Source organism: Empidonax traillii, unplaced genomic scaffold, assembly GCF_003031625.1.
Source record: "Empidonax traillii isolate 1590-97213 ecotype Southwest subspecies unplaced genomic scaffold, ASM303162v1 scaffold44:size1908036, whole genome shotgun sequence".
In the NCBI taxonomy this organism is placed as follows: Eukaryota; Metazoa; Chordata; class Aves; order Passeriformes; family Tyrannidae; genus Empidonax; species Empidonax traillii.
Genome location: NW_020955237.1, coordinates 820300 through 836235, shown reverse-complemented (window position 1 = coordinate 836235; position 15936 = coordinate 820300). Strand labels below are relative to the sequence as shown.

The window sequence follows — 15936 nt, the reverse complement described above, 5'->3', positions numbered from 1 at the left end:
AATGAATGCTAAGCTGTAGCTGCCATCAGCTATCTCACACCACAAACCTATTACAGAGACCTCTCTGATTCCTAGGATTTTATACTTTCATTGCTGAAGGAGAGCTCTACAAGCACTTTCAATCAACTGTCCCATACAATTACTTTTCCCTCCAACAGGCATACTAAGAACATAATTTAGGGTGCTGATGTTGATACTGTGTCCAGTTCTGAGCTCCTCAGGAGAAGAAAGACGTGGAGGTTCTGGAGTGGGTACACTAGGGGCAATGAAGATGATTAAAGAAATGGAGCATCTCTCTTACGAAAACAAAAAACGAGGAAGTTGGGTCTGTTCAGACTCGAGAAGACTGAGAGGGGACCTCACCAGTGTCTATCAGGATCTGAAGAGAGGGTGCCAAGAGAATGGAGCCAGGCTCTGCTTGGTGGTGCCAAGCAGTAGAACAAGAGGTAACAGGCAGAAACTGGAGCACAGGAAGTTCAGTCTAAATACGAGGAAGAACTTCTTCACTGTGCACTTGAATGGGTTGCCCAGAAAGGCTGTGGAGTCTTCCTCCCTCCCTGGTCATATTCAAGAACCATCAGGACAGAATCCTGTGCCATGTGCTCTGGGATGACCCTGATTGAGCAGGGAGGTTGGACTGCTAGCTGATCCACTGTGGTCCCTTCCAAGCTGACCCATTCTGTGATTCTTTTTTTGGAGAACCTCAAGAAACATTATGTACATAGATACATTATGTACATACATTCTTCTTTACATAGACAAAACTCTTGTTTTTTCATCTCACTATGAATCTCAGCCAAAACACTTTTCTTCCTGTGAGAGATGGCCCTGTTTTACCAGAAACCGGGTTGCAAGATAGCAGCTATTATACCTGTTCTCTGGATGGGCAAGGAAAAGCAAACCCATGCATGCGCCTGGCAAACAAGCAGAGAGAGGCCTCACTGTGTAGATCTGTCCCCCACACAGAGCATCAGCCAGATCTGGAGCTAGAGATTTGGACTTTGGGAGATTATACTCTTCCTGTCAGGCAGGGAAACATGGACTCTCAATAACCATGTGCAATATTACCTTCTCCCCAAGTTCAGTGTTATGAGCAGAAAATGATTATCTGGCTCAGCTACTTCCCTTTACAAAAGCCCTCAGCAAGAGTGGCAGTGCTTTAATTGGGAAGCTAAAGCCCTACCTCCTTTTCACTGTCTGCCTAATACAAGGATGCCAACACTTTACCAACCAGCCCAATTAATATTCTCTTGCAGAGCTCACAGGCATTGAACTGACAATTCTCGCCTCAAAAAGCCACACAACACCCCCAAAACTTTATTGATTCTCTTTAGCATGTAACACTTCTCAGTGTCTCAAAAAGAACACCCAGAAATAAACTCAGCTCCCTAAATATCCACACCAATGCTTTGAAGCCTCATTCATTTTGTTTCTGGGAGGTTTCCAGAAAGTGCAAATAGCTGCAAAGAGTGCACACTATCACCCTTCTTTTATGTAGGGAGTACGATTAATTGGCAAGATATTACACTGAAAGCAAAGAAGCACTTTTTCCACTACATAGTAGATTTGGGTGGGGAAATAAACACAAACAAACAAAGCATTATTTTTCAATCAACAAACTTGTTCTGGCTTTGAAGGTTTTGAAGGCTTTGAACTCATGTCTGGGAGCACTCACCAGTTGGAAGCTCCACGCTTGTTATCCTTGAAGGAGGCGACGAGCCTGCTTGGTTTTTGGCTACAACACTAATTTCACAGTCATTTTTTCCAAGTTTTATCTCAGTACTGTTTGAGGGTTCAGTGACTACTTTATGCACCAGTGGTGTCTCTAGCAGGTAGCAGGACACTTCGTGAGACACTATTCTTCCATTGGCTTCAGAAAGGGATAAGGGCTAAGAACAGACAAAGAAAAACCATTAGACCAAAAATGCATAAAAACCCATAAAACTGAAATGCAATATACAGAAGACAATACAGGATAATATGAATTTAATGTTCCTGATCTAGTCTGATGTATAAGACTACGAGGTAAAGGAGTTATGCAAATGTGATTTTGAGAATTACCACGTAAGTTCCCAAGTTTTTAATTTTCAAATGGGATATATAAAAAGCTTAATTCTTGCTGTGAAATGCTTCTCAATGCAATGTTTAAAATTATAAAATTTCAATAATATTTTCATTAGGGGAAAAATATTTGTCTCAATGGATGATTCCAAAAAAAAAAAAAAAAAAAAAAAAAAAAGCTAAGAAAAGCAGTCTGGTTTATTGACTATAAACTTCATTAATTTATAAATGTGTGAGAAAATATTTTTTATACTGTTACAGTTACATATTTTAAAAGTTCAAGTGTCCTATCTACCTTCCAGAAGATTTTCAGACTTTCTCCAGAAGGACTTCTCTCTCTCCAGATGTCTGGTCCTCTTGCAGGAGCTTAGAAAAACGTAAGAGTGGTAGTTTATTTTCCCAAGTTGCCCAACAGACAATTTACCATCTACTGAAAAGTCAGGGTTTCAGATGACTAATTGTAAAATATATGGCCTCACAAGTTCAATAGTTTCCCTTCAAAGAGTCAGATAAACTTACGGGCTTCTGATGTTGTGTACTCTTTTACCCTGCTCCACTCACTCCACTTCCAGAAATGGTCAGCAGCTGAACAGCGCACCCTGAACTGGTATTTCGTATAGGGGCGTAATGGATTCAGATGAGCTGTGTAAGTCGAGGATTTCCCACCAGGCATGGAGACATTGTGCTGTTAAAAATTTACAGAAATTGACATAATTTTTTTTTTTTTCCTCCTAGATTATGCTGCTAGTCAGCGTCTAAAAAGGTGATATTTTTTCCCATGAATGCTGACAGTGTGAAAGCTGCAGTCAAGCCCTATGAAGAAAATAATGGAAAAGAAAAATATTTCCTATGCAACCACCCCAAACAAAGGAAAAAATTTCAGAGGTCCCCCCAGATAAAGTCATATATAGCACAGAAATTGAAATATGACAGCAGGTAGCACCTTTGAGTTGTAAAGCACGAAAAGAAGAGGAAACACTGATGAGCCTTCAACAGGAGGAGCTCTGCACACAGCGGGCTACTGCTTCCTTCCCATCTATCCCATCCTGTCCCCCGCTGTCCCATATGCAGCAAAACTGCACACATGACACAGGCCAGGATTTCACCTCTGGTATTCAGAACCTGCACTTCCACTGAGTACATGCACATTAGACTGTGTCGGGGCAGAGGCTTTTCTCCTAAGAGACATGCACAAAAGTACACTAAAGACAGTGTGTCAGACTAACATGTTTATCATGTAGTTTGCTTCCTCTGTTTTTCCTTCAAAAGATAGTATCTGAATCTAACCCAGGTGATCTCAGTTCACAGCTCTTATGACAGAACTAGTCTCTCCTATTATTCTTAAAATGGTGCAAGTCTACGAAGCATTTCAGTTTCATGATTACTTAAAGAAATCCTAAGCCTGGGAACATTTTTACTCCATCTAATTATAACACATGTGCACTGCAGCTGCCAAAAACTGGATTCCAAGTGACTTTAAGACGCAACTAATTGTGCATTTCTAAAGCCAAATGACAACTTCAAAAATACTGGAAAAGCCAACAATCTCTCATACGGATGGAAAAGCTTCTGAAAACATCCTCAAAATGCCATGTAAAACCCCATAACAATTTCACAGCTACTTTTGTTTGTTATGAAGAACTCCTGGAGTCTTTTTATTAAGCAACCAGTGACAACGTAACAAGCTGTAAAAGCTTCTACCAAGCTGTTTGCTGCATTACAAAATATCTGTAGCTGTGGACTCTGATACAGGTGCAGGGAATCAAACTTCTGTGGAAGTGTAAGACCTGACTATCTCCCATTGCCTGAGACGATTGTTCTGCTAGCATCGTTCACAAATGAATGCGTGCCCCATGCTTTGAGCTTTATATTCCAAAAATATCTATGAGTTCCTTTGCAGTACCTTATCTCTGGTATTAGTTAACACTTGTCATTACAAAGAAAATATAAAAGCTTAAGGCTTACGCACTCATTAAATGCTTTGAAAGTATTTTAAAAATACTCTTACAGAGCATGCATTAACTACTACCTTATTATTTTAAAGGCATGTACATAATGATTATCTTCAGTCTTAGCTGCATAATTTCTGTGGCTTGACCTAAGTTATTCCAGGCTGTGTCTAACCACTGTGCCCAACTAGCAACTAAATGCAGAGGTTAATACAATACTGCTAAAAATCAAACAAGCACTGTAAAAAGCAGCCTCAGAGGTTAATGTGCTCAAATTACAAATTTAGGCTCTGTGCAGCAAGACCTGACAATTCAGCATGTGCCTACCCAAAATGGTCGGAGATCTGAATGCACAAAAAACTGGGGGATAAATCTCAGGTCAACTGAACACAAAGTTGTCATTAGGCTTCCCTGGTGACACAGGTCACACCACACTAACTTAATCAGTACAGAAGAAGAGGATAAATTCCCACCACCTACACTCACTGTTCCGATGCCTGTGTCTAAATTAGTATCCTAAGCTCCTCTGACAGTCGGCAGAGTAAATATGCAGCTCCAGTCAGTGACGCAGAGCACCAAAGCTGGGCAGCAGCTGGAAGCCTGAATGGCTGAAAATCTGAACCTAACCCACAAATACCACTTCTCTCCTCACTGGGAGTTTACCTACTGATACATACAGTGGGAAAATCCTTCCCTATCCTGACTCTACATCACTGACATAAAAGGAGGTTTAGCAGCTGCCTGTTATGGCCACGTGCATATCAACTGCTGACAGCAAACAAATGAACTGTTCTCCGAGAGGAAAAAAAGAAAAGAGAAATTCAGCTGCAGACTACAAGATCTGAAACAACCACCATGGAAGCCTTCAGGGCAGCAGTGCATCCTGGAACAATATGTATATTAATAGTTAATATAGTTATAATAATAGTTAATAATACAATATGTGTATTAATAGTTAATGTTAAGTTTGCACAAGGAAGGACTAAGCACAAGGACTGTCACCTAAAGTATTAGCATAAAGCACTATGCACAGCCTCCAAGTACTAAATAGCATGGTGACTTTGACCTGAACTGCTTAAAACAAACACATAACAACAAAAAAACCCCAAACAAACAAAACAAACAAACAAGCACTCCCCTCCCCCCCAAAAAAAACCCCACAAAACACACACACACAAAAAAAAAAAAAAAAAAAAAAAAAAAAAAAAAAAAAAAAAAAAAAAAAAAAAAAAAAAAAAAAAAAAAAAAAAAAAAAAAAAAGAGGACGAAAAAGAGAGAGAAACTAAGCAGCAACAGAGATGAGCAGGAAGTTTTCCGATTTTAGTAAATGAACCTCTACTCATTACTACATTAATCGTTTAATAAAATTATCAGAATGAAGCTTTTAGCATGAGAAAAGAATTTGAAATGTGATTAGTTCAGTGAAAAAGACAACATCTGTGCCAAAAAAATAATCCATTAAAAGCAACACTTACTAGTTTTTGCTCAGAGTGACCACTGCTAATTTCAATTTGACACAGAAGCCTGATCTGAGCAAAGCTGCCATTTATAAACCAACGCAGATGAATGCCTGTAGAGTTGTTTTCAGAAACAGTCAACTTTTCTGGGGTTTTTGGATGAACTAAAAAATAAAGAAAAAACCTTCAGTTCTAAGTCAAAAAACCATATTCAAATCAGTGCAGAAAAATCTGATTTTAAAAGACCAAAGAGAATCAGTAGGATAAGTGATCCCATCAGCAAGTGGGAAAACTGGTGCTGGGAAAGCGCCTGCAAACAGTCTCATTCTTGACACTCTTCTCAGCTATCAAATGTGGAAACCGATTTACTTAAGACTGAGATAAAAAGCTGGAGACACAAATAAACATTTTCCCTTTTATTGACTTTATCAAAAAAGGACTGAGAATTCTAATCTCAAGATAGTTGATCTGGGATCTGGATTAAAAAAAATGCAACATCTTCACATTTAAATTAATTTTTTGGGGCGATGGCAGAATACTGTAACCAATGGGAATGCCTGAAATCTCAGCTGTGGTTGTGGAGATGGAAGGAAAAGGGTGGGGAAGACAGTGCTAAAAAGGTGGTCATCTTCCTTTCCTTGCTTAAACTGAAGGTCTAAGGAAAGAAGTTATTTCTTTCTCCAAACTATGACAGCAGATGATCATGGCTATCACCAACAGCATGTAATAGTCCCGATATTACCTTTTATCTTTTTGTGCTATGTTTTTTATGCTCCAGACCCTGATGCTGCAAAACTGTATGGTATTTTGCCCTATAAACAGAGACTGAAATACAAGGTCATTCACAGTTCATAAAGTTACATCTAAATTTAAATTATTGATGTGTAATAAAATATGAAGCAATATATAAATTTGCCCAGAGAAGCTGTGGATGGCCCATCCCTGGAAGTGTTCAAGGCCAGGTTGGACTGGGCTCTGAGCAACCTAATCCAGGGGGTGGTCTGTGGCAGGAGGTGGAGTGTGAGGAGTGTGCAGTGTTTTGGAACTAAAAGATCTTTAAGGTCCCTTCCAACCCCAGCCATTCTATGATTCCCTGATAAACAGCAGCTAGCTAATTATTAGATTACCAGTAGCATTCATATCAACAGTAGCAGTGTGTGCCATCTAGTAGCATTTCTGTTGAGAACTGTCATCTTCCTGTACACATCATTGCCTCAGAACATGTCCTGAGCTATTTTCAAATCCAAATTATTGAATACAGCAAAAAGCTGGTGACAATAAAGCAAAATAATGAAAAGTATACCATGTCAGAGTTCTTCAAACACCGAACAAACAAACAGCATGTATTACACATATCTTTCTGCCTTTTGAAGTCATTAGTATTACCTCTTTGAGTTATATCAACCGAAAGAGATGACTCTGCTTGCCCAATGGGATTGGAGACGCCTAATATGAAATCATAGGTTTTTTGATCAGGCAGTACTGGAAAGCCACAGACACGCTCTCTGTTCATTTCACTGACTTCGCATGAAACATTTTTACCAGATGTTCTATGAAGTAAAAAAGGAGAGGGAAAAGTTTAATTTTTGAATAAATTAATTTCTAACAATAGTTAGAAGTCTAGACTGAAAACACGGTACAGAATGATGGGTTCAGTTCACATGGCTTACAGAACGATTTGATTGCAGAGGCATATCTAACACCACAACGCAGTATAAAGTGGCATCAGTCATGACTTGCCCTGTTCTCACGTGAAACTCTCCTCTTCTACTAGCATAACATTTCCATTCTCTCACTTCTCAAAAGCCTGGAAAACAGGTAGGTCCTGTAAAACCACCTCACAAGTTACAACTAAGATTCTGACTTAAAGTATCTTTGTTCAGATCAGCATACATTTGCATTTAAAGAATTCTTTTAATTGCTTTCTGAACTAGTGAGATGCTACACACATTGTCTTTCTAAAAGCCCTCTCAAATCTGAACTAAAGTTTGTTACCTGGAACACATCTATTATTCCCAGTTTTTTTAATAATTATTTTTTAATCAATAGCAGGAGAGGTAGTCTGTTAACAGCCAAGACCAGTGGTACATCTCTGGGATTAAAATCTAGAGTGTGTATGTATATATATTTGCTTTAATTACAATCTGTGTGAGCTCTCTCATTCAGTAGCACAGATTTAATTAACTTCTTCCTTCAGGCATTTTTATTGTGTTCTAGCTGAGCTCTGAGCTCTCTCCACATCATACTCTCTATTTCAATAGTTCAGTGTGGGTTTAGAACAAGAATGAGAACATTTACCCTGAAATGCATCCCATCAGTCTCGCAGCTTAAGGCTGAACAAAACAAGAGTGGACAACATCCTTGTTAATAAGCTGAATATCAGCAGCGAGTGACTGGAGCTCCTTTCCTTTGAATAACTGCTCTCTTTTGTCCACCTCTTTGCACCCTACCCAATGACTTCTTTAGCACTAGCACCCTGGGCAACATCTGTGACAGTAACTCAATCGTCATTGCCTCTGATTTGCTTCAAAGCCACCACAAGACTCCATTTCTCATCAGTTTGTGTGACTCAGGCTTCTCCTGGCTCTCTTTCCTGACTGCTTCTTTGGCATTACATGGGAGCCTCCTCACCATGGGAATTTTGTTAACTCCTCACTAACTTATAATCAAAACAACCAAGGAATCCCAATTGCAAGTGCTATTCCAACAAATGATTCCTCACATTCAAGGCTTTACATGGCCTACTCTGTAAGACGATGTAGTGGGACATCACTCGACTGCTTTCTGTGTTATTTGTCCTTTTCAACATTATACAGGTAGTACGTACTTTGCTTGCTCTACACTATCTAATGCTTAATGCTGAGAGGAGAACTCATTGCTATTTTTCCTAGTGGCATGGGAAACGCACCATGACCTGTCTTTATCAGTGGGCTTCTGCTATCTTGCCTAGCAGAAGTTCTGACAGACAACCTGACCCAGGTTTCATATAAAAAAAAAAATTAAAATTACTGATTGACTCCTATTATCTCCGTGTATTTTCATATTGGTCTTATCTACCAAGAAGAAAGGCAGCAGCCTCACACTTCAAGCCCTTTATTTACTTCTGAGTTCATAATGGCATAAACCTCTGGGAAAAGTCATCCTTAACTTCCATTGGAATTTTGCAGGTCTAGACAAGGGTTTTCCAAGTTTAGTTTAGTTACAACTTCCAGAAACTCTTGGAAACTATTTTAGGCTCTAAACAATGAAAACTATCACATTTAAACAGGCATGGTGCAGTAAGTCACAGGCAGCAATGGAGGTATTCCAGTTGTACCCTTCTAATCCTTTTAGTGCTGATTAATTTTACCTTTCAAATAAACTGTACTTTGTTCTTCGTTTGCCATACAGTCCACTGGGTCTGCCAGGTTTCCAGGTGCATTTTATTATCTGGAAATTGGGTGTTTCACAGCTGAGGTTTTGGGGAATATCAGGAGCATCTGCAGCATGAAAGGAAACCAGAAGAGTTAGCTGATGTTCTGCCTTTCTAGTGTGACATTTGGGTCACTGGCTTCCTGAAAACATCACCATTTGGTTTTTCTGGGTCTGGATTGCGGGCTTCACAAATACATGGCAATAGTTACACTCCAACCATACAAGTAATACGCCTTTAAAAAGTCACAATAAAGCAGATGGATAATTATTATCAGCCCCATCTGACTAACACTTGACTCTAAGATTCTTAGTGGGTGGGTAACCTGGTAAATCACATGCAAACATATTAACAAGCTCCAGGCTCTGACCTGAAAGTGTTTCACTGAAACTCTGCCAAGACTTTCTTGAAATTCTGAGCATCAGTTTAGCCGCTGAACATGCAGGAAAGCTGTCGGCTGTGCGTCACATTTTCTAACATGCCAGCCCCACCACTGTTTTGAATTCTTCAAAACAAGTCACGTCAAGGAGGTGGTCCCTTTAGCAGGAATTCCACACTGAATCTGAAAGTTAAAGCAAGCCCTGAATGGCTCATCCCCTTAACCAAGGCTGTGGAAGTGCCAATTTTTTTCTTTTAAATCTTGTTTTTTGCTGTTTTACTAGGATAGTTTTGAGTGCCTTCCTGGAAAAGATGGGCAGTGTTCCCAACAGAGAGGGTAACCATGCTAATGTGAGAGTAGGCAGAGCACTTATTTCAAGTCTCATACATTTGATATGTATGAGACTGGAAAGGTGTGCCAAAGGTAGCACAGTAATATCCACATAGCTGCCCTAGAGATGGGGCGACAGTGGCAGGTTTAGTTCAGATTATGAGCAGCAGGCCAAAAAAGAACACCTACTTTGCCAGACCTAGGCTTAACCAAAGCACTATGTTTCCTTCCTCTACCTTTTCTTTCCCAAATGTCTCTTATCAGCAAGAGTACCATGACAAGTCCTCTCCCTTCCCACTAGGTGGATAACACTAGAAAAAATATTGACAGGAAACAGATTTGTGTCCCATCTCTTTACAAACCACTGCATAGGAGAAACCTGTGGGATTACCAGGGCATTCTTTCTTGAATCAATGACTTAATTACCTGGATGATTCTCCCACAAAGGAAAATATGGTGCAAATAATGTAAAAATGTCATACCATTGAGAAAATATAAAAAGGCTGAATTCTGTTTTGCATTTGCTATCGCAAACTTAATAGATAAAGTTAATGAGAGGACACACAGCTTGGAGATGGGAGCATACTTTCAAAATGAGTCCTGTTTTTCTTATCCCTTTCCTCAACCCCAAGGATCCTAAGTTCCAAGGCAGGTAGTTGTAATGGGGAATGGGATTATAAAGAACACCTATTGGAAAATGATAACCTTTGTGTGGGGAAAATACACAAAGCTTTAAAGTGACCGATTATGAAAAAAAAAAACACATGAGGTACAACAGGTATCTGCTTCTGGAACAGATTTCTGAGCCTGGCTGAGAAGATGCAGAGTGATTCAGTAACTTTAAAGAAAATACTAAAAGGGTGTTTTAGAAGAGTGTCCAGAAAAGATGAACTGCTGGCTGTTTTCCTTTGCTGTAATTAGCTCCCAAGGAGCTACTGCACTGGATGAGCATGTGTTGTTGTTGCAAATCTAAGTGTTTTATTGTCTTCATTTGACTAATTGGTAAATGAACGTTTGCATTTACAGTTTTTGCTCTCACTCTCATCTTGTCATGGACTAAACTAGAACAGATGTAAACCTAAAGTGACACAGATTGGGGATGAATATTCATACAGCAATAAACTACTAAGTGTTCCAGATCATGAAAAAGTACCTCAGAACAAGAGATCAATGAAAGAAGCATTGGGCCAGGTTCTAAAAGAAGAGGGCTCATATGGGTACCTTCTTATCCTCCCAAACTTGGTCTCTTCTCCATAAGCTGGAGTTGCCACAGGGAAATCAAACAAGTACAATCCCAGTTCATGCTCAAAACCAAAGGCCAGGGGGAAAAAAGCCACAGAAGTATTTGTTTCCTAGCAGAACTCCAAGAGTCTCAAAACAATTTTGATTTTCCTAAGGTTAGTAAACATAATGATACATACATCCTACAAACAGGACAGTTCCCTCCATCATTCCGTTGTTGAGTCTGCACACTACATTTGTGCCACTGGTATCTGAAGCACTGGCATTTAGTACTCTGATTGCATGGCTCCGACTGCTCAGCTGTATCATTGGGTAGGGCTTCGATCCATAACTCATATTTGTAATGTTCTGACCTTCTTCATGGACACAACAAAATGTCACATCTGAACCTACTGCCACCACAGTGTCCAGAGGAAACACTCCACTCTCACTGGGATCGGTATCTTTTCCTAGTAGAAAAGGAAGAAAACAAAACAAACAAACGAAAAACTCCACATGAACAACTTGCTATAAACATGGTGCTGATCAGCTAAAATGTGACTGAGGAGCATTCCAGTGCACACAAATAAATGTTTACTAGTTTTCATTAACTAGTGATTGCATTATTTCTTCAATCAAAACATCCTCAAAGCCAGCAGCCCATCAATGCCTAATGCTTTTCCTCTGATTTTGCCTCACTTCTTACAAAGAAATCAAAGTCCCTGTGGTGGCAAGGGAACAAACATACCAGGGATCATTTCTACTGGGCTCCAGTCACTCCACTCTTTGAGGCCAACAAACTGTGTTGCATTAATATAACAGCGAATCTTCACATAGTGCGATGTGCACTCCAAAGGCATATCTGATGTCCAGTTCCAAGAAAGAATGATGTCTTCATGAGTCAGTTTTGAGTGGTAAGTAACCTGCAAAGTTTTCACACACAAAAAATAACAAAGACAGAGTTTATAAACATCTGCTCATAATGACATATCATCTCCCAGGTGTCAACAGAATGGCAAATTAAATGAACCAAACCATAATATCCTGACAGATTGCTGGAGTGTCCCATTTACTTTCGGTTGCACAGTGAATTTTCTTGGACAAAAGCCTAACTTACTAAACAGCCCACCAGCCAGGTAGACTGCCTGCCAGGAATACCGGAGGGCAGACATTTGAGAGAGAGCAGGAAGCATACCAAGCATTTAAATAGGTATATACTGCATCCCAGTATCCTGGGCCTCTCCTAGGCAGTGAAATGTTCCAAATTTTCTAAAATGTCCCAGGCTGCACATTTCGTCTTTTCTCCATTACTGAAATGTTTAGAACAGAGCTACAAATTGGCTTGGAAGAACTGTGGTTACAAAAAAAAGAAAAAAGCAAGCTGAGCATTCAAAGACCAAGACTTGAGACACAGCTGGAGAAGTAGAGACAATGGTGTAAAATATCTGCCAAATTCATAAGCAAGTTCTAATTAAAAAATCCCTGTACTAGATTAAAAAAATAAAATAGTGTGACTCACTACTGACAGTATAGTAGCCAGTCTTCTTTTTAAGTTCCAAAGTTTTGAGAAGTTACATACTAGAAGCATGACTAGAAGGTTCTACAAAGCTCCACAATCTTCATCATTCTCAGCTTTCTTTAAACAACCTCTCAGAATATTACCAAAGGCAAAAATTGCATATATATTTTTCATAAGGGAAGAAAAGGACTTACTTGTGTGACTTTTTCCATTGTTTCTTTTCGGAGTATCTGAATCTGCCAAACAGCATCCAGTCCATCTGGGAAGAGTGATCCATTATCATTCCACTTCAGATTTAATGTGGAAGTTGAAAAGTCAGGCGTTAAACTAAGAATGCGTGGAGTGACAGGAATAAACACTTGAAAAAGAGAGGGAGAGAAAAAAAACTCATATTCAAGTCATTAGTCAGCAACACCAGCCCTACAGGTGTTCAACAGCCACAACCCTCTGCTCTGAACTGGCTAGTAGCCATATAAACATGTAACTCAATCTCTGTAATTAGAACAAGAGAGGCTCTGTCATTACTTGAGTATTGAAGTTCTCAGGAAAGCACAGGTGCTGATGAATCACCAGGTAGCATTTTCTCTGGATATCTCAGCATGCAGATGTATGAGTAATTGGTCATGAATATGACTCTTCATAATACATAGTAAGGAAGGAAGGTATCCTATGTTTTATAACCTTCATTCAATACTGCAGAGGTAAAGGAAACATGGTGACAATCTTTGAAATGTACATGAGAACATTTCTAGGGAAGATGATGGAAAACCATCTCCAAAAGAAGTAAGTTTTGGACACCAGTAAGGAAGTGGTTATTTGCAATGAAAGTGAGAGTAGGGAGAAAGGAAGAGCAGAAGCAGAGGATGGAAGAAGCTCACATGAGGGTCTGAAGAAGATCATGGGGAAAGTGATTTTAAGCTAAAAAGAAATACTAAAGGCATGACATCATGATGTGGACAGGACAGGGAGATTAAACAGAAGATGAAGCAGGAAACTGAGAAGTAGGGAAGAATTATAGTAACACAAGGGTTATGGCAGTTCGTTGGGCCTGCTGCAGGATAAAACATATTTTTAAAAATGTGTGATACATCCAATTCAGTCCTGAATATGGACCTGAGAGCCTGCAAAGTGTTCAGCACAGTTCAACTCTGCCTATAACAACCTGTGATGAACCTGAGAAAGTCATCCTGCCTGGAGTCAGTAACATCCTGGAGAACACAATGCCTTGCCCAAATATTTGTGAGTTGCATTTAGTTAAAGTTCTTGAGCTGCTCTCAACTGTAAACAGAAGCATGGATAAGGAGTATTACTGACATTAGAATCTGACTACACCAAAGGAGTAAGTAAGCAAACCAAAATCAAAGCCTAGAGCAAACATGGAAGATGGTGCCAGTGCCATCTTCAGTTTACAACTTCCTCCTTTGCATGAAGAGAAGTGGGAAAAAATCTGATTTATTTATGACAGCAACACGAAGCAGTGTATCTCCCAAGAATAAATGTATTTCCTCAGCTTCATATACAGCTGAACAGAATGGGTAAGTTGTGCATATATTAGGACAATATAATCCTGTCAGGAGTGACATACGATACAACTTCCCTTGAAGTGTTCTGAAATTGCAGGAATAAGCTACTTCATTCTGTAGCACCCAAATTGGAAGAACAGGCACTAGGAAGTTTATTCTGCCTTTCCCAAGCCAAGTCTGACCAAATGCACTTTAAAACCCATGCAAGGTACCTCAGTATGTAGATTAGGAATTTGTTTACAAATCCTTCCTAACTTTTAACTAAGATTAAAAAGGGCAAAGGGTGAGGAACGTAACAGTGCTGTATTTTGTTTTCCTTGTCACACTGTGCCCTTGATTTCTCTGCTATGATCTACAGGTAAGAGGATTATTCTTTCCTCTGAAGGATTAGAGAAAAAAACCTATGATGTATGGTGGCTTCATACGTACTCATCACATCAACATTTTACATACAGGAATACTGTCAAAGAAAACTGCAAGCATATACACATCTGGAGAATTGTTAAACACAGTATAAAGGCTTTGTGTACACACATAAAGCCTGATACTTACACACATCTTTCTTGTGAATTCTAAATTCTTTCGTTTCAGAGATGCTGTTTGTGGTTATTGTCACTGTGCTGGAGCTATGTGGGACTGGAATCTCAACCCTTTTCTCCTTAGTTTTAAAACACACCGGAGTGGGGAGGTCACTGAAAAGATACAGAGGATTAAGCAGTTATTTCAGCTGATAGGCAGCTAAGGCAAGTTAAGTCCTGTTCTTGGACACTAATAAAATACAAATTCTCTCTAATAAACAGAGAGCTCCATATCAAGTTTGTGAAGGAGTGAGACTCGCATGGGCTTTGGTTAGTATCAGATTAACAGGCATTTCCTCATCTTTCAAGTCACTTTCATTGCAGTCATTGGCTGTGCACTAGCTGCATAATGCAATTACTAGTTATTAAGAGAACACTTCAAAGTGAAAACTTGACTTTTTAAAGAAAATCATAGAATCATAGAAGTTTGGAAAAGACCTTTAACATCATTCATCACAAATGCAACTGTCAACCTAGTACCAGCACCACTAAACCACATCCTTAAACGCTATATCCACATGTTTTTTGAACTCTTCCCAGGGTGGTGACTCCCCTACTCCTCTGGATAGTCTGTTCCAATGTTTTACAAACCTTTCTATGAAAAAAATTTCCTAATATCTAATCTAAACCTCCTCTGGCATAACATGAGGCCAACAAAAGAAACATTTTTGAAACCTACAGTCACCATGAATCAATATCTAAAAATAAGCAAAATAAAATAAAAATTAAAATAGTAAAAAAAAAAAAAAATTAAAAAAACACAAACAAAGTACATCCCCCAAAAAAACTCAACAAAAGCCCAAACTTAACAGTATCCTCCCCCCCCACCATTTATGTTTCCTCACTCCCTCTCCCTCCATTTCTTCTTAAAGTAATGGTATATTGGGAGCAGGTTTACCACCTGTGTCTGTATCTTAGAATAAATCTTCTAGCTCACTTGTGCTGCTCAGCTCATGAGGAAAGAGCAGAGGGCAGCGGAGAGGATGGCTAAGATTCCCGGTGAAAATACAGCCTGTGCCTAATGTTTGTGCAGTGCTCAGCACAATGTGATCTGGCTTTTGACTTGAGGATGCAGATATATAGAGGAAACAATAATGGATTGGTCAAGTCCCTTTGCTCATTATCACTGATACGCAACTAGAAAGGCAGAAAGTTTGGAAAAATCCAGACCTTCCTCTTGGGGCAATGACGGGAGGAAGGAAAGCAGAGAGAACAATGCCAGACTTCCTGCTGAGGGACTGTTACTCACTTATGAACTGGAACTGGACCCTGGAGCTCCCATCAGCTGGAGTCAAGAGCTTGGGCTGAACTCTTTAAGATTCACACAAGACTCTGGGCTAGCGAAGCCAGCTGAGACTTGAGTGCTCAGAAAGACTATTCCTCCTCTGTACTGAGATATTATTAGAGGATGTTTGGGCAACTGAAAAACAAAACCTCTTTCCCTCAGGGATGTCTGCACTAAGCGCAGCTCTCACCCTCTTTGCTTCAGGGCCCCCAGCCTGTTCTG

The 15936-nt window shown here is 39.6% G+C and overlaps 1 protein-coding gene across 5 annotated transcripts in view; it reads right to left on the bottom strand.

Moving 5' to 3' along the window:
- The window catches only part of LIFR (LIF receptor alpha), a 47925-nt gene that overhangs the window by 10717 nt on the left and 21272 nt on the right, over positions 1-15936 (bottom strand). For all 5 annotated transcript variants that reach the window (XM_027878698.1, XM_027878696.1, XM_027878695.1 and 2 more), the window contains 10 exons: positions 14404-14543; positions 12523-12686; positions 11558-11732; positions 11010-11279; positions 8817-8946; positions 6854-7017; positions 5486-5631; positions 2581-2746; positions 2357-2427; positions 1676-1889 (listed from right to left, as the gene is read on the bottom strand). In XM_027878698.1, coding sequence (XP_027734499.1) covers positions 1676-1889; positions 2357-2427; positions 2581-2746; positions 5486-5631; positions 6854-7017; positions 8817-8946; positions 11010-11279; positions 11558-11732; positions 12523-12686; positions 14404-14543 — 1640 coding nt within the window. The remainder of the gene's footprint in view (positions 1-1675; positions 1890-2356; positions 2428-2580; positions 2747-5485; positions 5632-6853; positions 7018-8816; positions 8947-11009; positions 11280-11557; positions 11733-12522; positions 12687-14403; positions 14544-15936) is intronic.